Raw genomic sequence first — 23260 nt, forward strand, 5'->3', positions numbered from 1 at the left:
ACAAAAGAATAAAAGTAAATATTGATCTTAAATTGTGTATCTTAGGATTTTTCATAAATTAGCTTTATATAGCTAATAAGCTATACAAATAAGTTGAGAAATGTACCATCAGTCTACTACCTATCTTCACTGAATTTTTCCCTAACAGAAGGAACATAGATAGGAAAATTAATGAAAATCACCATTGTCAACTAGTCAATATAAATAATTTCTTATTAAGAGTGCTTATTTTCTAGATATAGTGTGTCAAGAAAATGTTTCAAAAGGAAAATTAAATTACATAATAGCTACATGTGACATACATTCAGATATTGTGATGAACATTCATCTATTCATTATTTCATTCATTTGTTAGTTTCTAAATATGAGAATATGAGTTGGAACAATACAGAATGAGGAACAGTTGAAAAAGCACTTCTCTATATAACCTACTTAACATGCTTACTATTCATGTTTGATTCTGTGTCATAGCTTTTTTGACGGCATAACAGTATGTGATCCGTGAACATAGAGGAGATGTGGACATGCAATACTACATGTTTCCTCCCTTTTACACAATTAGCCAATATTGAAGGATTAGAAAGTTTTAGACTTGCATGGAAAGGGCTGGACTGAATAAATGCTTTGCATCTAATTTAGAATCTTTTTATGCTAAGAGCAAACAGTGTCTAAGGTACTTGTCTAAGAAAGCTGTTCTTTTAAGGACAACTATTACTTGGCAGAAGTAAAGTTTACAAGGAAACAGTGTAGCACTTGTTGGGTTTTGAACTCTAAACATGAAATTTTCACCTGATCAGGAGGAGGACAGTATACACATTTATCTAGTCGACCAGGCCTAAGCAGGGCAGGGTCAATCAAGTCGGGACGACTAGTAGCAGCCAATACATAAACACCTGGGGGAAAAATAATTTTGTTTTACTAAAACCTGATAAAGTGTTACTGTTAACAGAACATTTTTGTATTTACAATTACTACCTTGTAAGCCTTCTACTCCATCCAACTGAGTCAGCAACTGGTTAACTACTCTGTCAGTAACCCCTGTATTATCATGACCTCTTCGAGGAGCAAGAGATTCAAATTCATCAAAGAAAAGAATGCAGGGTTTTGCAGCCTGTGCTCTAGGAAAAACAAACACATAGAACTTCATATCTGAATAGGGCTTCAGGGTTCACAAATTAATTTTATACATATATATAAACACACACATATTTTTTAGTCTTCTTCATGACAAACTCTTAAAGAAGGCAAGAAGTATGTTATTATCCTTGTTTTCAGGAAATTGGGCCTTAGATAGGTCAAAGGGTTTGTCTTAGTCCCTACTTTTGGATAGATTAGCAGAGACTAAAACAAAAACCCAAGTTTTTTTTGACTAATCATCCAGTGCACCTGCCACCATACCACACTCACTCGAAAAACATAATTATGATTAGTACTTCTCATAAAAGTATGATATAAATTAACACAAGATTCCTGATTCTATGCTATCATGGTTGGTAAATCATAATATGTGAGTAATTTTAAAGTTCTTTTCCCATTTTATAGTTTTCTAAGTTTATCTGTTTTGCCTGGGCACAAATAAAAAACATATAGATGGGTAGGGAAAAACAAACCATTCTCTGGAATCTTAAATCCACTGTTGTTTCACTGACACTAACAAAGTGACAGAAAAGTAAGAAAGAACAAGATGAATTAAGGAAGAACACAAGAATGAGGAAATTTATAGCATTTAAAATTTGGGGTTAATATTTATTGTCTATGTTTCTTTAGTACCACAATGAAAAGTACTGGATGCAAGCACAGGAATATGTCCAAGACTCTTGAATAGAAGCCAAAATGTCTTGTGGTAAGATTTTAACAATTTAAACTACTCCCCTAGAGAACCCTTAACAACACAGGGTATCATTTTTTCTAATTTATGTCAATTCAATAACTGAAAACAATTCTTTGATACCTAGTACAACTAAATATTTTTATAAATGCTCACTGGCCACTTTTATTTCTTTTTTGTGAATTGTCTATTTATGTCTTTGGCCAATTCAAAATCTGGCAAGTTCATTATTTTCATATTGTTTTGTAAGAGCTCTCCATAAAATATATTTGTTACATATATTACTTTTTTCTAATATTACTTTTATTTTAATTTATTTAATTAATTTTGTTTTAAGTAAAAAGAAGAGAACATTAATTCCATCTCTGGCAACAAGGTGGTATAGATGTCTGGAGAATCCCTTCTAGTACAAAACACCTGTTGTGCTGATTGGAAAATAATGAGAAATATCTTATTAAATGAATGGCAAAGAAGAGCTTTTCTCTGGGGCCAAAAACAGACTGGAACTAGTTGTTCCTTGAATGTCTGGGTCTGAAGTTTGCTTTGTGTAAACAATTTAAATTAATGATTCAGGTCTCCCCCCTAGAGCAGCTGGCAATTACCCAAGAACTATATGAAACAGTGTTTTCGGGGTCTCCAGTAACCAGTCACACATTGGACACAAGTTTGGAATTGGAGGAAAAGCTGAGATCGCAGCGAACACTGTAAGTTCCCCGGACCAGGGGTCTGGTGCACCTCCCCACCCAGACCTCACAGATTGTCTTGCTGCCGGCTCCCTGAAAGGGGGGGAAAAAAAAAACCAAAAAACAGCAATCTGCTGAAGGCAAGAAGGGAGGCTCAAACCAGCCTCAACTGCAGAATTAATTAACAAATTAATTAACTAACTTTGGGAGCTGGGGTGCTAAAGAAGGGCTGGACTCCAAGAAGTGGGGGCACGTAAAAGCGGGCACCCATTCCCAGACTCCAAAAAAGCCATTTTTTTTTCCCTTACATTTTGTCCCTTCTGGCTTCTCACTGATCCCTTATCTTTTTGCATTTCAATAGTCCCCGGCAGGGGTGGAACTGAAGCGGTTGGAGAGTAATTATCAGACAATAGCCCAAAACATATCTTTAAATGCTCTATTCTGACACTGACAAAACTTCCAGGCTGGGGAAAGACCTTTAAAAGAGACTCTTTTTTTTTTTCCCCTTTTTTCTTTTTCTTGAGTTCTTTTCTTTTTTTTTTTTTTTTTTAAATCTAAAAGAAATATATGTGGTTATTTTCTATCGGAAAGCCCAGGTTGAGGGACTAGGCTGGGCTTGAGGTGAGACAGAGTACCCACAGTGTCTTTGAGTTCCTATTCACTACTGAAGGCCTCCACCCCCGTCTTTAATTGGCAACTCAGGCTGACCAAGGAATCTACCTGGAGAAGCCCCAAAGAGGAGAGAGGAGAAGGGAATAGTGCCCCTGAGAGACAACTGGAATTCTGAGGATTGGGAGAGTGGAGGGAGGCCCAGCTCAACTGGCAGTCCACCTTCCGGGAATTCAGACCCCAGGGGCTGGAATTTAGATTCCAGCTTCAGTCAGCCACGCCCCTGACAGGATCAGAGTCACCAGGAGAACTAAAGGTTCCATACCTCCTTACACAGGTGGGGGAGCTGCAGGCTGGCCAGCGCCACCTGCTGGACAGGAGAGGAAAAGCACCAATTCTAAAGGCCTCATAGGAGGGTCTCATTCTCAGGAAAACTCCATACCCTCCCAATGAGACCTGGGCCTCACTAGACTGGGAAAATCTGACTAGGGTCGACCATATCTGAGGAGACCCACTCACAAAAAGGTTACATAGAGGCAGAGCAAGAAACAGAAAAAACAAGAGGGGAAAAATTCTGATCAACTAAATAGAACCTAAGTTAGAGGTCTAGAATAAGTTGAACTGAATAACAGAGGCCAGAAAACAAAGCCAACCAACAAGCAAACCACTAGGTAAAAGACAGAAAACAAGCTCCAAAATAAACTAATCAAGAGAATCAGATGCCTAGACAACTTAAGATAACAAGCCATACCAGGAAACACGAAAACATGGACCAGCCAAAGGAACAAACTAATAGCTCAGCTGAGACACAGGAGTGGAGGCAACTAATGCTAAATAAATTTGATGAAATGAAGGAAGATATAGCAAAAGAGCTGAAGGATATAAAGAAGACACTGGCTGACCATAAAGAAGAATTCATAAACTTAAATTAATGATTCAATTTCTACTACTATTACAGGACTACTTAGATTTTGTCTCTTTTTCAGTCACTTTTGGTCAATTATGCTTTTGTGCATGTCATCTAAGTTTTCAAATTTATTGGCATAAAGTTTTTCATAATATTTCCTTATTATCTTTTAAATTTCCGGGATATCTTCAGTTGTTTCCACTTTTTCATCTCTAATACTGTTAATTAATGCCATCTTTCTTTCTTCTTGATCAATCTTCTGGAGGTCTATCAACCAAAATTAACTTTTGACTTTGTGAACTTCTCTATTGAATTGTTTTCTATTTCATTATTTTTTGCTTTTATCTTTATGATTTTCCTTTTTTGTTTTAATTTTTCTATAATGTTTCTAATTTCATGAAATGGATATATAAGTAGTTAACCCCTTTTTTTCCTAAATATTTAAGACTACAAATTTTCCTTGAAATAACTCTTCTACAGCACCTCACAATTTTAGTACATATATTTTCATTATCATTCAGTTTAAAGTATTTTCCATTATGAGCTCTTTTTTGTTTGTTTTCAGCAGTTTTACTGATATATTCACTTATCATACAATCCATCCAAAGTTCATAATCAGTGGTTCACAGTACCATCAATGATCTCTTTCTAACTCATTACTTACTTAGAAGAGGTTTTCTTTAAAAAAAAAAAAAATCTAAATTAAATTTTTAATTTAACTGTGTTGCCAGAAGCTAGAGTCTGTATGATATTGTTTCTTTGAAACTTACTGCAATTACTCTATGTAAGGCCTGATATGTGGTAAATTTTCAAAATTGTTTGAAGCGCGCTTGAAAACAGGGTTGTTCTCCAGTTGTTGGGTACATATTCTAAATACATCTATCAGATCAGTCTTGTTAATTATGTTGTTCAAATCTAAATTTTAACTCATGTTTGCCTCCGTGATCTAATAATCACTGAGAATTGTGTTAAAATCTACTCTGTCCCCCACTACATGGGACATGACACCCAGGGGTGTAAATCCCCCTGGCAAGGTGGGAAATGACTCCTGGAGCCTGAGTCTGGATCCAGCACTGTGGGACTGAGAGGATCTTCTTAACCAAAAGGGAGAAGGAAGATGAAACAAAATAAGGTTACAGTGGCTGAGAGATGTCAAATAGAGTCAAGAGGTCACTCTAGAGGGTGTTCTTATGTGCTATATAAATATCACTTTTTAGATTTTAGTGTGTTGGAATGGCTAGAGGGAAATATCTGAAGCTGTTGAACTGCAACCCAGTGACCTTGATTCTTGAAGATGACTGTACAACTATGCAGCTTGCATGGTGTGATTGTGTGACTGTGAAAACTTCTGGCTCATACTCCCTTTATCCAGTGTATGGACAGATGAGTGGAAAAATGGAAACAAAAATTAGATGAAGAATAGGGTGGGATAAAGGAGATGGAAAGATTTAGGTGTTCTTTTTTGCTTTTATTTTTATTTTGGAGTAAGGAAAAGGTTCAAAAATGGATTCTGGTGATGAATGCACAAATGTATGATGGTGCTGTGAATAATCGTACACTGTGGATGACTGTAGGGTGTATGGATATATCTCAATTAGACTGTATTTAAAAAAGTAAATGAATAATGGGAAGGAGGAAGGGAATGGGATGTTTTGGATGTTCTTTTTAATTTTAATCTTTATTTAATTTTTTTAGATAATGAAAATGTTCCAAGTTTGATTGTAGTGATGAATGCACAACTATATGACGATACTGTGAACAACTGATTGTATGCTTTGAATGATTGTATGCTATGTGATTATATCTCAATAAAATTGCATTTAAAAAAAGGAAAAAAATATCTACACTGAAGGTAAATTTGTCAATTTCTCCCTGTAGTTCTGTCAATCTTGCCTTAAATATTTTGAAGTTATATTATTAGGTACAATCAATTTTAGAATATTAATATTTTCCCAGTGAATGAACTTTCTATCACTAAGTAGTGACTTTTTTTTTTAATCTCTCATAGTGCTTTAATCCTGGTAATTTATATTTCTTAACTGGGTAGTGGACACTCAAGTGTTCATTGTATCATCATTCTTTAAATATATATACATTATATTTATTCTCTTGGTTGTATATTTTATTATAAATAAAATAGATACAAAGTGGTTTTATTTTTAAAAATCCTCATAATCCCAGCACATTTGGATAATTCTTTTTATCCTTAAATATTAGCTTCTGTATAAGAATTTTTTATATATGTAGTAATAATATACTCTATTTAAATTAAATTGGCCACAGGAATCTTGATTCATAAAAAAAGATAAAATAGGGGTAATTATTTGCTGCATATAAGGCTCTACCCTGAGATTCCTTTAAATAACCACTTATGATTCTACTTTGAGCCTTTTGGGAATATTTCTATTATAAATATTAAAGTAAATAATTTCCAAAATTTATATGTACATTTTATGTGAGCAGTATTTGGTGAAACAGAGAATCATTGTTCTCTAGTTTATTAATAATTCATATAAATTACATTTTTCAAAAATCAGCTTTTCAAAACACAAGAGGAGACCAAAAAACATTAGGTACTGATCAAAAATAATGAAGTCAGTTACTTAAAAAATATTCATAGGGAACCAACCTAATAAAAATATCACGAACTGCTTGTTCACTTGCTCCAATATATTTGCTGAGTAACTCTGGCCCCTATTAAGCAGAATAAAATTGTTAGAGTAGACATAAAATTATTTAAAAACAAAATATAAGTTTTGATTATGTCTAAGTTTAAATGCAGTCAACAGAACATTTTTAATATGATTAAATGGATGTCTCTTAAATACATTCTAAAAATTAATGTGCTGAAATAAACATTATACCTTAAGTTCTATATGTGCTGTTTCCTCTGCCTGAAACATTTGTCCCTCAGATATTCTCATGGGTTGTTTCTTCATTTCATTTAGAGCTCTGCTAAAATGCCTCCTCCTCAGAAAGGCCTCAACTATGACTCACTCTAGTTACTCTACATCTCCTTCCCCTGATTTTCTTCCTATGTAGCGCTTTCCATCACCTGACACCATATTATATATTTATGTGTCTGTTTATTAACTCTCTATGCTGGTAGAATGTAATCTTCAAAAAGGCAGTTTTGTTTCCTGCTGAATCCCCAATGCCCACCACATAATATGTATCCAATAACTATTTATTTAGTGAAGTAATGAATGGCTTAGAAAGGGAAAAAGTCCCACCTATCTCAAATCTTTGGGGACTCCAAAAAAATGTAAGGAGACATGAATTATTTTAATCAGCACCTTTAATTAATAAAACTGATTTATTGTACAGGAATTGAAGAATATGTAATTTTTCCTAAAAGTCAACTGAAAAAACTTTCAAAACAAACTTCACTACATATAGCAAAATCAATAATGAGACTAATCCTTCCTTAAATTTGGATACCATTTACGAAACAGAATTCTTTAAAACTGAAAAGTCCCCAAATATCTCATTGAAATATCACTACCTTCAAAAGACCAAATACTGTTCAGGATATATGACCAAAAATAAAGAATTTCTAATACTCAGCCATCTAGATATCTATTAATACACTAGTATTTAACTAAATTTCCTCAGTTTGGCCAAAGAACTCTGGAATTAGAGGGCAGAACAAGAACTAAGGCAAAAATTACACACAGTACAACATAACTGTGTCAGAGACGGGCCCCTGACTTTGATATGTGCCTCCTAAAATCTACCATGACCCACCCAGTTGGAATCAGCTCTCTACTGAAACTTCTCCACTGGGAAATATTTACTAAAGGAGAGAAGGTATCCTCCCTAATGGAACAATCTGAAATATAACAATATTCACAAGCTTTAATCTCAAAAATTTTATGTTGAAGAAAACAGTGAAACTAGAGTCTAGTGACTAGTATAAAAAGAAGACTATGTTTAGGGCTATCCCAGAATTCAGAAAAAGAAAGGTAGAAAATTAAAAAGTTTTAGTGTTTCTCCATCATCGCCAGAGTACTCATATGAGTTCACAAAAAAATCATTGGTAAAAAGAGGGTAGTCATAACCCAATTGCAAATTACTAAACAGGGTTTCAGATTATTAATCAATTTTGAATAAGGCCAGTTACATGATTCTTTTGCCTTAGAATCTAATCACACTTTGTTAAACTAATATTGCTGAGGTGCTGAAACTGTACATCTGAGATATCAGACCTCAGATCATGATAACACACCAGTGATGATCTGTGAGGCATCACCCAAAATGATCTACCAACATATTCCTGTCACCTTATACCTGGAAAAAACATAGATCCAGAATGACACAATCAAGGGTGACATACAGCCAAAATCTCAACTTCCTGGTCTCTAGCCTCTAGTTTCCTAGGTTATTGTCCCCCTTTAAGGTCATAGTTTGCTCTTTCATATGAATACTTAACATGCAATTCTATTTACAATGCATGAAGATTTGTCTAAAGCAAGAACAAAACAAGCCCTAAAAGAGAAAGGTGGCTCTTTACTCAATTGCCCACACAGCCTTAACTAATAGTTGGAGCATTGCTTCCATCAGCTTTACAAATATGAGAGTAACCCACAATAAAGATAAATGTGCAACATACCTTAACACTAATAAAATTCATTCCACTCTCTCGTGCAATTACCCCAGCCAGCAAGGTTTTTCCTGTTCCAGGAGGACCATACAACAGTACGCCTGTTCTCTGTCGAATAGGCAAGTTTGCAAATAATTCTGGGTACTGTGAAATTTTAAAAAATGACAAAGAGCTGAAGTCTAAAACAGAACTGACCAAGCAGCAACTAAAGATCAATTTACAGAAAAAAAACTCACATAATTATAACTGCCATTTTTCTTTTTTAATAGCACAGCAATAGTAAATAATATTACTACTAAAAATAATAAATGAACTCAAAGAAACACAGAATTTTTTTCAATTGATACTGAAAGGGACATAAAGAAACAAATACCATGGAGTACATTCTCTATAAAATGTATACAATTGCATCAAAACTTCTTTACATCTTTCCTGTGTTTTTAAAAAGTATAATAAATGTAGTACATTAAGAAAAAAAAAACCAATCTTATAACAAGTATATTGCCTTCCACTCATATTGTTCACTGGGCAAGTTATGATAGCTGCACATATTCAAACATATTCAATCAAAAGAAGAAAAAACAACAAAGCATGTATAAAGGTAACAGACAGTAAAATCTCCCAACAGTCTCCAGGCCGAACAGCTGATTGTTTCTACATTATCTTCTAAATCACCAACTGCTCAAAGTAAAAAATTTTTTTCAAGTGAGCCAAAAATAATGATTGGTGCCCAGACCCTGCGTTTGGAGTCATGATCCTGTTGGTGAATACTTCCATGCCTATGTTCTATCATACAGCCATGGTTCCCAGGACCACAATGCAGGCAGAGGTCCTTAACTCATCCATTTCTTTATCCCTTTGCATGGGTTCCTGATCTTATGCATCTCATGCATCCTTAACTCCAAGGTCTCAGATTCAACCATACTACTACTTCCTAGACTCTACTATCTGCCACCTTTATTCTGCCATCTGTCTGGTTCTGCCTTTCCAGCACTAATACCCAGGTCTGCAAATCCTACTTAATCTATCAATCCTTTGGGCTTAGTGGGCTCTTTCACTTTCCAGCTTATTCCTATGCTTTTGTTTAAATTTTAGCTGATAGTTCACTTGGCTTTAATACAGATAATCTGAATGATTCGAGCAACAGAGTTATGAAATTCACATCAAAATGTATTTACCATAAAAACTAAGCTCATTAGTGACAAGCTTGCTTTCCTCACATCTGTCCTTCACCAATGCCCCCACTCCCCCAAAAAGAAGGATGCTTATTCTTTAACAAGGAGAATCTTAAAGGAAATAAAAATTGCTGCATTTAACATATCTATGGTAATTTTTACACTAGAAATTTTATTTCCTGTGAGCTTTTCAGAAAAAGCAACCTACCTCGGATTTGAAAATGAAGGTGAAACTTTTTGATGTTCATGTACTCATATTCATATGTCTTACAGATATGGTAGGTGTCATTTGGGTATGTGTAAGTGAAGTATAAAGCATGCACATTCACTCAATTTCTTTGAAGGAGGAGGTAAAGCATAGCAGTGCTACTGGTTCATGATGGCAGATCTAAGGGTCTGTCAGCACACATTAAAAGCCCCCATTTTCACAAATTCACAACTTTAATAATCCAGGTGCAATGATTAGAAGTATTTAACATGCAATACATAGCACCTAAACTAATTAATCTGCATATGAAGGGTCTTCTGATGTATTAAATAAGAAGAGTAGAAGCTCTTCAGCATTAAACTAGAGTTGATGTTTTACAGTTGTCCCTTCTATCATGATTTCCATGTATTGCAGGTTGGCACAAGAAATTAAATGGGAATTTTGGGGGAGTTTTGCAGAAGCCACAGATGACACTGAGGTTTGGAAATGTGCAGGATTGTTGTAAAAAAGGCATTCTGGTAGACCCTGGCATCATATGAGAAAAGGCTAAGTCCTCACATGATTCCCTAAAGGAAACTGAAAGTGAAGGGTCTACCCCTACGGATTTCAGGCCAGAAAAAACTGGTTTGAAAAATTTTAAAAAGGTTTAGCTTACTCAATGTAAAAGTAAAAGGAGAGGCAGTATCTGCCAATAAAGAGGCAGCTAGGGCATTTCCTGAAACTCTGGGAAAAAAAATTTTATGTGGATTTTCCAGACCATGGTGGCACCTCATCCCTAACCCCCACGATGTGGAAGGGATAACTGTATTTCATCTATATTCTATGCCAAAAAATCTACCCTTACAATGGAATTGAAATCTGTAACAAATGATACATTTGGACCTATTAATAGTCAAAGCTTCCAGATGGCTTGTATTTTCTTTCAAATATTTACCAGATATTTGAAAGAAGCAAACATTACTTATAACTGAAGCATATTCTACTTATCTTAAAAAGTAAATGCTCTAGAAACTTGCATACATTTTGGAGGTACAAACTCAAAATAATGTAAGCACTGTACAATGTGACAATTATATAATTTATGAAATCCGATGCATGAATCAGAATTTTATGTAGTATACAATTCTTACTCATTGATTATAGTTGATTAAAGCATTTAACCTTTAAAAATGTATTTACTTGTAAGTTGTGCCAGTTTGGATATATTATGTCTCCCAGAAAAGCCTTATTCTTTAATGCAATCTTTTGGGTCAGAATGATTAGTCTATTGATAAGGGTGGAACTTCTGAATTATTTCCATGGAGGTGTGGGCCCCATCGATTCAGGGTGGGTCTTAATTAGATCACTAGAGTCCTTTAAAGAGAACTCACACAGAGAGAAAAGACAAAACTCCCCAGGATACACTAAGCCAGAACCCACAGAAACTGAAGTTGCTGACAGAGGTGCTTGGATATGCTTGGAGATGAAGAGAAAAGCGCATTTGGAAATGCCAAGCTAAGAAGTGAAGCCCAGAGTTTGCCCTGGAGAAGCTAAGAAAGGACCCCCAGATGCTTAGAGAGAGAAATGCCATGGGAGAAAGAAGCAAGGACGCACAGGAGCTGAGTGAGAGGAGCAAAGACAGAAGCCCAGAGACATTTTGAAAAAAGCCATTCTGAAATGCAACCCCAGAGCAAAGGACCAGCAGATGGCAGCCATGTCCTTCCCAGCTGACAGAGGTATTCCAGTAGCCATCGGGCTTTCTTCAGTGAAGGTATCCTCTTGTTGATGCCTTAATTTGGACACTCTTATAGCCTTAGGACTTCAAATTTTTACCCAAATAAATCCCGTTTATAAAAGCCAATCCATTTCTTGTATTATGCGTAACAGCAGCTCTAGCAAACCAGAACATACATTGTATTTCACAAAAAGGAAACAACTGAATTTGTGGAACTGTAACCCGTAACATTCTTTGAAATTTGTTCTCTAACTACTTGTAAATCATACTTTGAAAGTTATCACTGTTATGTATATATGCTAAATTTCACAATTAAAAATGTATTTAAAAATGTATTAACTGTAAATATCACTCTATATTTCCTTGTAAGTTTGTTCTGGGCAAAGAGTGTATCAAATAGATTCAAAATCTGTTAGAATAACTAAAACAGTGCTAGGCCTTTATTGGGTAAGTCAAAGTAAATACTTGTTGAATCAAACTGGGATCAGGCAAGCCAAGAAACATATAAAACTAAAGCCAATGACTCAGTAGTTCTTCTGAGAACAAGTATTTTTTTTTTTCAAGTACCTTGGCCGGTAACTGGATAGTATCCATTAGTATCTGCCGAACTTCATGTAATCCACCAATCTTATCCCAGCCCAGGTCTCTAGGTTTATGCAGGTTTACATTTCGCAGAGATGCAGGAGTAAATCCTTTGAGTGCTTTTTGGAAGTCTAGCGTTGTTAAATCTAATTCTGTTTAAAAATAAAATTTCTTTTGGTAGTCATATTGATTTTTTTAAATGTACCATCATCCTAGCTGGAGATACCAATTTTTTACCCAAGTAATGTTTAGTCAAATATTAAAATGGTATAAACTTAATTCTTGCCTTACTATAATCATACTTTTCCAAAATGGCAGGAGGATTCCCAAGTTTAGGTTCTGACAGGAAAACATACCTTCCCTGCTGGATATACTCTGATGAGAGAGATGAGAATGAATGGCTCGATCTACAAGCACTGTAAAATCTCTAGCTACAAATCCTTCCGTTCTTTTAGCTATAAGTTTCAGGTCAAGATCAGTGAATTTGTTCATATCACAGTTCAGCTTATTCTTTATTACATTAAGCAGAATTTCACATCTTTGCTCCTAAAGAAAAAAAAAAAACAGTATTCAAATTTTTAATTTTACTCAAGTGCAAATTTTAGTACATACACTTTGAAAAAATTCAGACTGACATAATCTATAGTAACAGGAAGCAGACTGACAGCTACCTGGGGATGAAGTTGCAGAGGGACACATTGCAAAGGGGCCCTAGGAAACTTTGGGGAATGAAGGAAACTTTGTTACCTTAATTGCAGTGATGGTGTCATGGTGTCCACATAGGTCAAAACTGATCAGATTGTTCACTTTAAATATGTGAGTTTGGTCTACTTCAGTTATACCTCAATAAAATTGTTTATAAAAGTAAGATTGAGAAATGATTGTCATTTCTTTCTCCACTAAGTACATATGGTTTCCTTTAAGAATATTTTTTGTTGTTCCTATAAAACATTTCTAAAAACATATTCAATGACCAGTATCACCACCATTTTGCTACACTTAATAATAGGTATATATTTTTTTTCATCAGTAACTGTTAATTAGCACAGGATCTGAATGTTTAGTGAGTCATTTAGTGAAACTTATTAAAATATTCTAAGTGAGAATTTTAAACAAGAATTTATAATATGTTTGTGCACTGGTTTGGATCTATTATGTACCCCAGAAAATCTGATGTTCTTTCAATCCATTCCTGTGGGTGCAACCTTTTGATTAGGTTGTTTCAATTGGGATGTGACCCACCCAATTCAAAGTGGGCCTTAATCCTTTAGTGGATCCCTTTATGAGAGGATAAAAGGCAGAAACACAGAGAGAGAGGGCAGAGAAATGAGAAATGCCCAGAGAAGCAAGAAGGGTCCACAGAAATTTCGAGAGCCATTGAAACCAGAACCCAGGAGAGAAGGACCAACAGATGCCTCCATGTGCCTTCTCATATGACAGAGGAACCCTTGATGCCAGCAGTCTTTCTTTAGAGAAGGTATCTTCCTACTGATGCCTTAATTTGGACATTTTCATAGCTTTAGAATTGTAACTTGTAACTTAATATATCCCCATATTAAAAGCCAACCCATTTCTGGTATACCGCATTTTTGGCAGCTTTGGCAAACCAAAACGAATTTTGGTACCAGGAAAGTGGGGTGCTGCAATTTGCAAATAACAAAAATGCTGGAACAGGTTTATAAATAAGCAAGGGGAAGACTCTGGAAGAATTGTGAGATGGTTGACAGAAAGGGCCTAGATTGCTCTGAAGAGACTGTTGGCAGAGATATGGATGCTAAAGGTCACTTCCAATGAGGCCTTTGACAGAAATGTTGAATGTGTCATTGCCAACCGGAAGGAAGATGATCCTTGTTTTTAAGTGGTAAAGAAGTTGGAAAAATTGAGATCTGATGTTGGATGAAAGAGAGAATTTGAAAGTGACGAGTTGGGAGAGATTTCCAAATTAAATGTGAAACGCACGGCCTGGCTTCTCCTTGCATTTTATAGTAAAATGCGAGAGGAAAGGCATAAGCCAAGAACTAAACTCTTGGGTACAAAGAAACTAGAAACTGATGGTTTGGAATTCTGAGTTTCTGGAAAGTGAGTCCCCAGAGAATAGAGCCCCATGTGAGGATTTACCCAGTCAAGTCATCTCTGTGAGAATCAGGATTGGAGATGGAGTTACCCAGAAAGGATATGTGGAAAGTCCTACTGTCTGATGGTTGGGACCTGTGTGCTGCATGCTAAACCAACAAGTTTGTTACAGGATCTGTATAAATGGAACCTCTGTCAGCCTGGACTAAAAGGGACAGAAACGGATAGACTGAAGGAAAAACAAGGCAGAACCATGGAAGCTGAGGTCTGCAGTCAAGAAACCTCAGGCCAGGAGAGCAGACTTATCCATGCATGTGGAGAGAGTGTGTTTACCCCGAAGTTTGCAGAGGGCGGGCCTTCTTCCCCATTGTTCAGGGAGAGTGCTATCACCCAGAACTCTCAGATGCCTGGGGACTTGAGGGGGTCTTGGCTGCCCTGTTGTTCATGAAGAATGCTGCCACCCCAGACCTCAGAGAGGGTGGAATACATTCCCTGGGGATTGGGGAGAGCCTGGCACCAGCCCACTGTTCTTAAGGGGTTAAGCATGTGCCCTGGAGATGGGAGAGAGTCCAGGTGCTGCCCCGATGCTTGAAGAGGGTAGAGCTGAGAACATGGTGGTCTCCCCAATGCTTAGAGATGTTGGAACCCTCACCCCAGTGTCTGGAGAAGGCAGGGCTGCTGCATAAGACCTTAAAGAGGGTGGGACTGCTGTTTTCTCAAGCCCTGAGAATAAAACATCATTCTTCAGATGACTCTCAAACCTTGAAATCTAATGAAGTCTGCCCTGCAGGTTTTTGAAACTGTTTGGGATCTCTGACCCGTTTTCCTTACAATTTCTCCGGGAAATGGGAATGTTTATCCTATGACTGTCCCAACTTTGTACACTGGAAGCAGATAACTTAGATTTAAGTTTCACAGGTCCACAGCTGGAGGAAAATTTTGCCATAGGATAGACCACGCCTGTAAATGATTTTGATAAGACTTTTTACTTATTTATTGCTACTGAAATAATTTATGCTTTTGTGATATTGTGATGGAATGAATGTATTTTACATATGGAATGAACATGTCTTTTTGAGGTCCAGAGGGTGGAGTGTACTGGTTTGGAACTGTTATGTACCCCAGAAAATGCCATTTTCTTTTAATCCATTCTTGTGGGTGCAGAACTATTCTGTGTGGGACCTTTGGTTAGGTTGTTTCAATTGGGATGTGACCCACCCAATTCAAAGTGGGTCTTAATTCTTTACTGGATCCCTTTATGAAAGGATAAAAGGGAGAAACACAGAGAGAGCCACTAAAACCAGAATCAAGGAGAGAAGGACCAAAAGATGTCACCATGTGCTTTCCCATGTGACAGAGGAACCACGGATGCCAGCAGTCTTTCTTCAGAGAAGGTATCCTCTTATTGATGCCCCAGTTTGGACATTTTCACAGCCTTAGAATTGTAACTTGTAACTTAATAAATCTCCATTGTTAAAAGCCAACCCATTTCTGGTTTGTCGCATTTCTGGTAGCTTTAGCAAACCACAACAGCTTGTCAGTCCCAGAAGATACTTCTCTGAGCTCACTGCCACTAAAAGCATCATGAGCATGAGCCTTAAAGGGGACTATGGGCCATATGTGCTAGTGGAAAAATGTTTAATCAATTTTTAAAAAGACATCTATCTGCATTTCTCACTGCCCTTTGTCATTAAGAAGAAATACTGTTTTCAAAAAAGTCCTCTCCTTGGAAAGTACTTAGAAACATTTCAGATGGTTATAAATTATAATTGTGCATCAAGCACAATATGCACTGAATATTGACTTTTAAATCTCCTTAAGATAACAAGCTTAGTTTAAAGCCATAAATTATGAGTAACACTGAAAAATAATTTCTATAGAGAGATATATTTCAACCACCTTCACAAATAATATGTTACCTGATTAGGAGGATGAATATGTTGGAAGTTCTGAAATATATGAAGTCCTTGGGCAGAAACAAGTAAAGGATGTAGAGAATGCTGAGACTGGCTTGTAGCAATCAGTGCAACCAAACTTCCCATGGAAATAAGCTCTTTTATCATATCGTTCAATGCTAGAAGTAAGCAATATTTCTTCATTAGTATAATATAAGGCTTACGAAACACAAACATGAAAATTGTAAATTATATATTCATTAAAAATAATGATAACCTAAAGTTGAGTTTTAAGGTGGAGTATATGTGGTATGGTTCCATCATACCTTTTAAAATTAATTCATCAGTTCATTCATTAATTTATCTATTGAGACCCTAACATGAGACAGGGTCTAATTAATCTAATGAATAGATTAAGAGGCAGTATAGGACAGACTGTAAACCCAATCTGTACACTCAGATCAATGCCTAACTGAAGTCTCCCATTACTGTACCTTATACAGTAAATGAACAGTAAAGAGGGTTCTCTGAAATGAAAATTGTAGAGGGATAACTTCCCATATTGTGTTTTGTTTATTGCTCAAGTTCCTATGACTTCCTGAACAATCTCTTTCTATCCCTAGGTCTTGCAAGGTTTGATTGGTCTGAGAAGGTTAGAACAGAAACAGGCATTACTGTAATCTGTGTCAGACCTAGAAATTTGCAGCACTCCCTTAAATGGTAGGCTAATAAGTTTTGCAGATGTTAAAGGATTCAAAATTTAAGCTTAACACTAGTTTATAATAAACCCAAGCTACTGTGTTTGCATTTAGTAAATATTTCAGCTGTCAAGAATCATCAGCTCCCTCTCCCCAGTCCCTATCCTGGCATTCTAAGTTCCAGCCAATGGTGTTTTCCCCAACATACTCTGCTTTCTTGTACCTCTGCACCGCTGCCTGGGGATTACACTTCCTTCACTTCTTCATTTGGCTAATTTCTACTTCTCCATAAAAACTCAGCTCAATTTCCTCCAGGAAACTTTCTCTGATAACTACTTACCTCCCACCTCCATCCCCAATTTAGGTTATGTGTTTCTATAGTACCAACATCAATTTCTAGCACAGCATACCCTACCACTTCCTAGTTATGTGACCCTGGCCAAATTACTCAGTCTCCTTGAATTATCATTTACTCACCTGTAAAACCATGAGACTACTTGCATGTAAAGTACAAAGCAATCCTCAGTCCTAACAGAGCACTCAATACCTGATAGCTATCGTTTGTGTCATTATTTTTTATTCAATTGTTTACTTTTCTGTCCTCGCCTAGACTTTGATAACATAGGATTTTGCACAAATATTTAATAAATATTTGTCCAAATAAACAAAAACAGAAACAAATCTGTCCTATTAAACAATCCCTAATAAGTGTAGAAGAATGAAAAGGTCCCAAAAGATTAACTGTGAAGGTGCATAATTTTCACGTTGAACCTGCACAACCATTTTTGCTAATACAGGATCATTGTAGAATGCTACCAGAAGCCTCAAAGGCTACACAAAACTCAGTGTGTATATATATGTACACACACACATACACACACACATTTTCTCTGTTAGAGTGTCCATTTACCATTAAGACTAAAAATGCTGTCCGACAAAAGAAGAAGGCCACAAGCAGTAAGTGGGCACATTACCATGAGCAAGCCTCAGGCTCTGAACCGCATCAGGACTATGCTCGTGTTCAGGAAGGGCAGGCAGTCCAACGATGAGATCAAGGTCGTCCAACACAACAACAGATGGTTGCCTCCATACTGCTTCTGTGAAAGCCATTTCTAGAGTTTTCTGTATGTTTGCAAGTCTCTTTCCTACATACAGAAGAGAAGAAATGGTTTCAGTGTTATTTCAGGGCTGAGGAAAGATCAGGTTGCCACGTGAAATCATCAGAAAAGCTAAATACTGATTTAACTATGAAAACTGGATCCATATTTTGTTAATATGCCAATCACTAAAACTTGTTAATCATTAACACGGTCCAATTAACACAGCCTCCAGAGACTCAGTGAAGTGCTGAGTTTTACAAAACTGAAAAATGGAATGTGCTACTATAGTTTCTGTTTTTATGTATTTATATATACCCAGCCTCACTCCACAGAGGATTTCAGATAGCTTACAATAAAATAGTAAAATAAATGTAGGATGTAACAAAATGTAAATGAGAGTGGGGGTTAAGATTTGGGTAAAACTGAATATAAATGTAGCTGCCTCAAGATCCTACTATTGCTATATTCAAATCACAGGTTTGGCTTCAAGCTATCTGGTCAGTTACAGATTTTAAATTCTCCAAGACTAGGAACCATACTATAGTAGTCCATTAGAGGATATACATACTTCCATTTACTTACTAAATTAAAATTTTCACAGAATGCTTCAAGCCAGACTCTGAGAGATGGACAATGTCTCTACAACTACCTCTATAACAAATGAAGTAATGGGTTTCTGAAGATTATTTCTTAGTTTGTTACAGTACACTAGCTATAAAAACTGAGAGTATAATGACCAGTTAGAACTACAGGATGGTGGCAACCAAGGGGAAAAAAAAATGAACTGCTCAAAGTAAAAATCTTTCCAATCTCATTTTTTTTCATTGAATAGATAATAATGTAAATGTTAAAGAATTTGAAAAGTACAAAAATGTATATGGTATATGGTGAATTGTATCTCTCCTTCCCATTGCTGCCCACAGCCACCCACTTTCCCTCCCCTGAGGCAATTACTCTACCAGTTTTTCCATAGCATTTCAGATATTTTATACTCATTAAAGTATATTGCAAATACTAACTTTCTCAGAGTGGTTTAAGATGGCATTTCCAACACAGTCTACAAAGGTTATGGCTAGGAAAAAAAAGGTCTCCATAAAATATGAAGAGATTCAGAAATTTTATCAAAAAGATTAGAAAGCCAAAGATTTAAAACCTCTAAAGAATTTCTATGACGAAATGATAAACAGAGAAGCTAAAGATTAGATAATATATGTGTTTTTTAGATTAACAGCATTTAACAACATTTCTATCTACCAAAAAGGGATTATGTAGAGTTTTATCATATACATACCTTGTAAAGCTTTACAGTCAACTATTTCCACATGTGCATCTAATATGTCAAATGCTTCTTTACAGATTGCCTTGGCTAAAGTTGATTTTCCACTCCCCTAGAAAATAATTGTTTCATAAGATATTCAATTACAAAAGTAGCTTCTGTCACTGTGGCAACCATTAAGATTCAGCCTCATCAATCAGTAAGTAAATATATCAATCTAGCTGCTGTGTGGGAGATGGAGGTGTTACTAAAATATGACTCTTCCTTCAAGCTATTAATATACTCAGAGCTGCCTGTATCCTTTAGAAAAGATACTCTTCATTACAGTGAACAGAAAGGAAATAAACATCTAATTTATTTTTATAATTTGTTAGTTAAATGGTCATTAATTTTTAAATCTCATATCTTTACAAAAGTAATGATTTATTATTTGTTACTAGGGAAGAATTTCTAATGTGAACCTTAAACAAATTTTCTAGATAAATACAACTTAATCCTATTTAATTTTAACTATTTTTAATGAGAAAAGTCTAAAATTTAATACCTACTTACCTATTATCTGAAATTAACTGTTATTTTAATTAGAGGTTTCTTAATGATTCAAGGTCATTACTGTGACTATCAATTAGTGTATAGTGCAGCCCTCAGAGACTATTAAGATAGCTAGAACTACCTAGACTACATAGGGTTTTGATGTACTGTTTTTTCAACTAAAAGCTTTATTTTTTTCTGAATATAAATTTAATAAGTAAAAATACAAAATAACTCTACTTAGTAAAGAAAGGTAAAAAATATCTTCTGTAACCATTCCACTTCACAGAAACGACCACTGTCAACCATTTTGATGTATCATCCTTCAGACACACTCTACACATGGTATGTACATTTTCAAAGACAGGATAATAATATCCATGCAGTGTTACAATCTGATTTTTTATTTAACAGTAAATAATTGTCTTCTCTGAATGCCAACAAATACAGAGCTGCATCAGCTCCCTACTATTCTGCCACTGTGGAATCTACTGAACCATAATGTTTTTAACAAATCCCTTCCTAGTGTCTATTTATGTTGCTTACAACTTTTAACTAAGTTATAATAAATAACTATATACATATAACTTTGCTTATTTGTCAGATTATATCCTTAGAATAAATTTCTAGAAGTGAAACTGTTACATCCAAAGGTATACATTTTTAAAATATTGCTAAATATTTCTATAGTGCCCCCTAAAAAAGGTTATACACTAGCAGGTTTTTAGGGTTCTTTTACCATCAGTTTCTTCCTTCAATCTATTATTTTTTTACCATTGTCATTGTGTCTAGCCCTAATAGCCCTGCATCAATTCTAATGTTTTGTTTTTCATTACTACAGACTGGAAAAACAGCCAGGCTCGTTATGTGAAGCCTGAAATTTAGCAAGCACTCAACAAACACGATCATCATTATAGTCCATAGAATCACATATATATTTAAGTCAATGGGATTCAAAGAGTCAAGAAATCAGGGGCGCTTACCCTACCTGCTGTAATCATTTTGCCTACCCTGAAGACCTGTTTCTCTCCACTTTAAGAAAATAAATCACACCTGTATAGCACTTTTCAGCTTACAAAGCACTTTCATATATATTATCTTCCTTAAATAAGGTTAATCCTAAAAACAACAGATGCGAAACAAAAACTTAAACTGCCTGAGGTCATAGCTAGCACATGACAGAGGTGGGACTCAAATCCAGGTCTTTTGTTTACTCTTTCATGCTGCCCCAAGTGAGACTGTGGAAGCATAGTTTCTGAGTGGGTGGGATATTGTTTTTCAAAATAAATATTCTACCATGATGATGATTTTGAAACTTGACATAGGAATCCAGAAACCACATAGAAGAGTTGCTATATTTAAAATTAGAATTAGAAGAAAGTAACAGGATATTAACAGGAAAAAAATTATGCTGGAGTTATAAGTGAATGGAAGTGAAACTTCTGAGTTGAAAAAAGCATAAAGATCCACAAAGACCACACTGCATTCATGGAAACAACCTTGTGTTGATAGAGAATAAGGCTGTAAGACCCTTTTAAAAGAGCAGAGAACCTCTAGTAAGCCTGACAAATAGAAAAAAGAGAGAAGACACAAATCATCAACATCAGGAATGAAACAGGGTATATCACAACAGATCCCACAGCCATTAAAAGGGTAATGAAACATACAATGTTACACTCATAAATTTGACAACTTAGAAGAAACTGATAAATTCCTTGAAAACCACAAACTAGCAAAACTCAGTCAAGATATAATAGATAACCTGAATAGTACTATAACCATTAAGGACATTGAATTTGAATTAAAAAGATACCTAAAAAAGAAATCTCCAGGCCCGGATGGTTTCACTGGAGATTTAACCAAACATTTAATTAAGAATTAACATCATTTTTACATACTTTCTTCCAGAAATTAGAAGAGGAGGGAACACTTTGCAATTCAATTTATAAGGCCAGTAATATCCTGACAGGAAAACCAAACAGATTATATAAAAACAGAAAACTACATATCAATATTTCTCATGAATTTAGGTGTAAAAATCCTCAACAAAATAGGAGCAGGTTGAACCAAGCAATGTACAAAATAATAATACATCACAATCAACTGGGATTTACTTCAGGTATGCAAGGCTGGTTCGACATCAGAAAATCAGTCAATATAATCCATCATAAAAACGCTAGAAGAGAAAAATCATATAATCCTAACAGTTGACAGAGAAAAAGAGCAGAGAGCATCAGTCTTATTCATCACCACTTCCCCAATACCTAAGAGCAGGCACTCAAAAATATTAGTGAATGAATTAATGCTTTTCCTATCTTGTATTAACAACCCTGTATAGATGATCAAAACCCAGAAACAGAGGAATTAGAAGCTATTATTTGGTGAAAATGAGCACATTTGAATAACATACTTTTCCGCCTGTGAGTAAAAGGGCACCATTCCTAAGTCCCGCCACAAGGGACATCAGCTGCCGAGACAAAGGGCGCCCCAGAAGGCTGTAAGTGATGTGCTCCATGGAGGACATGCCTAAGGAATTCACTCCTCTGCAAAATATATAATTTGTTACGTGATAAAACACTGACGCAGGATGAACACTAGCTACAAAAAATCCTGAAACTTTCCTTCCCAGTCTAGTTAACAACTTTTTTAAAAAAGTGTATCAATTAATGTAAAATCTTATTCACAGCTTTTAAACTTAGTTTTATTACTTTCCAAGATGTGCAGCAATTAAAATTTTTTCTCTAATAGGAGTCCTTAATGAATTTGTCTTAACAGACACACATAATACCCCCAAAAATGGTTTTCAGTTTGCTAATTAACACAATCATATATGAGTGTTTTAGGACTGGATAGGAAAGTTGCCTTTTTTCTCTTAAATTAAACATCACTTTTGAAATTCAGTTTCAAACCATAGATTATGCAAACATGTACTTCAACCTACTTCTTGACTTTGGTAGCCAGCTTATTTCTGATAACAGAAATATCATAAATTCCTAATAATTAGAGTCTGAACTAAAGAGATTTACTTATACTAATGAATATTATGCTGGAGTTAAACATTTTTACTTTAATCCTTTTACTAAGACATTTAGATTATACTATTGCAGGAAATGAAATTACTATTACCATAACTGCCAAAAGCCCCTGTAAAGAATTCTAAGAGGTAATGTTTGTACAAGAGATAAAGAAATTAAGAGACGGTTCTTTTTTAAGATTTGGCTGTCTTAAAACTTTAGGAAAACACAAATAATCCTGGTTATTACATTAATAAGATAGAGAAGGAATAACTTAATTTGAAATATTTTAAAATATTCAACTAATGTTTCTGAATGTAACTTTTAAAATGTATTTATTTGCCCTAAGAATTATTAATTGTTT

At 35.4% G+C, this 23260-nt stretch overlaps 1 protein-coding gene across 3 annotated transcripts in view; it reads right to left on the reverse strand.

Moving 5' to 3' along the window:
- Positions 1–23260, reverse strand: part of PEX1 (peroxisomal biogenesis factor 1) — a 57020-nt gene that overhangs the window by 19720 nt on the left and 14040 nt on the right. For all 3 annotated transcript variants that reach the window (XM_037836659.1, XM_037836657.1, XM_037836658.1), the window contains exons 10-19: positions 22293–22425; positions 19367–19463; positions 17950–18120; positions 16302–16456; positions 12666–12855; positions 12295–12461; positions 8640–8774; positions 6657–6721; positions 976–1118; positions 790–893 (exon numbers count right to left, since the gene is read on the reverse strand). In XM_037836659.1, coding sequence (XP_037692587.1) covers positions 790–893; positions 976–1118; positions 6657–6721; positions 8640–8774; positions 12295–12461; positions 12666–12855; positions 16302–16456; positions 17950–18120; positions 19367–19463; positions 22293–22425 — 1360 coding nt within the window. The remainder of the gene's footprint in view (positions 1–789; positions 894–975; positions 1119–6656; positions 6722–8639; positions 8775–12294; positions 12462–12665; positions 12856–16301; positions 16457–17949; positions 18121–19366; positions 19464–22292; positions 22426–23260) is intronic.

The sequence above is a fragment of the Choloepus didactylus genome, chromosome 5 (assembly GCF_015220235.1).
Source record: "Choloepus didactylus isolate mChoDid1 chromosome 5, mChoDid1.pri, whole genome shotgun sequence".
Lineage (NCBI taxonomy): Eukaryota > Metazoa > Chordata > Mammalia > Pilosa > Megalonychidae > Choloepus > Choloepus didactylus.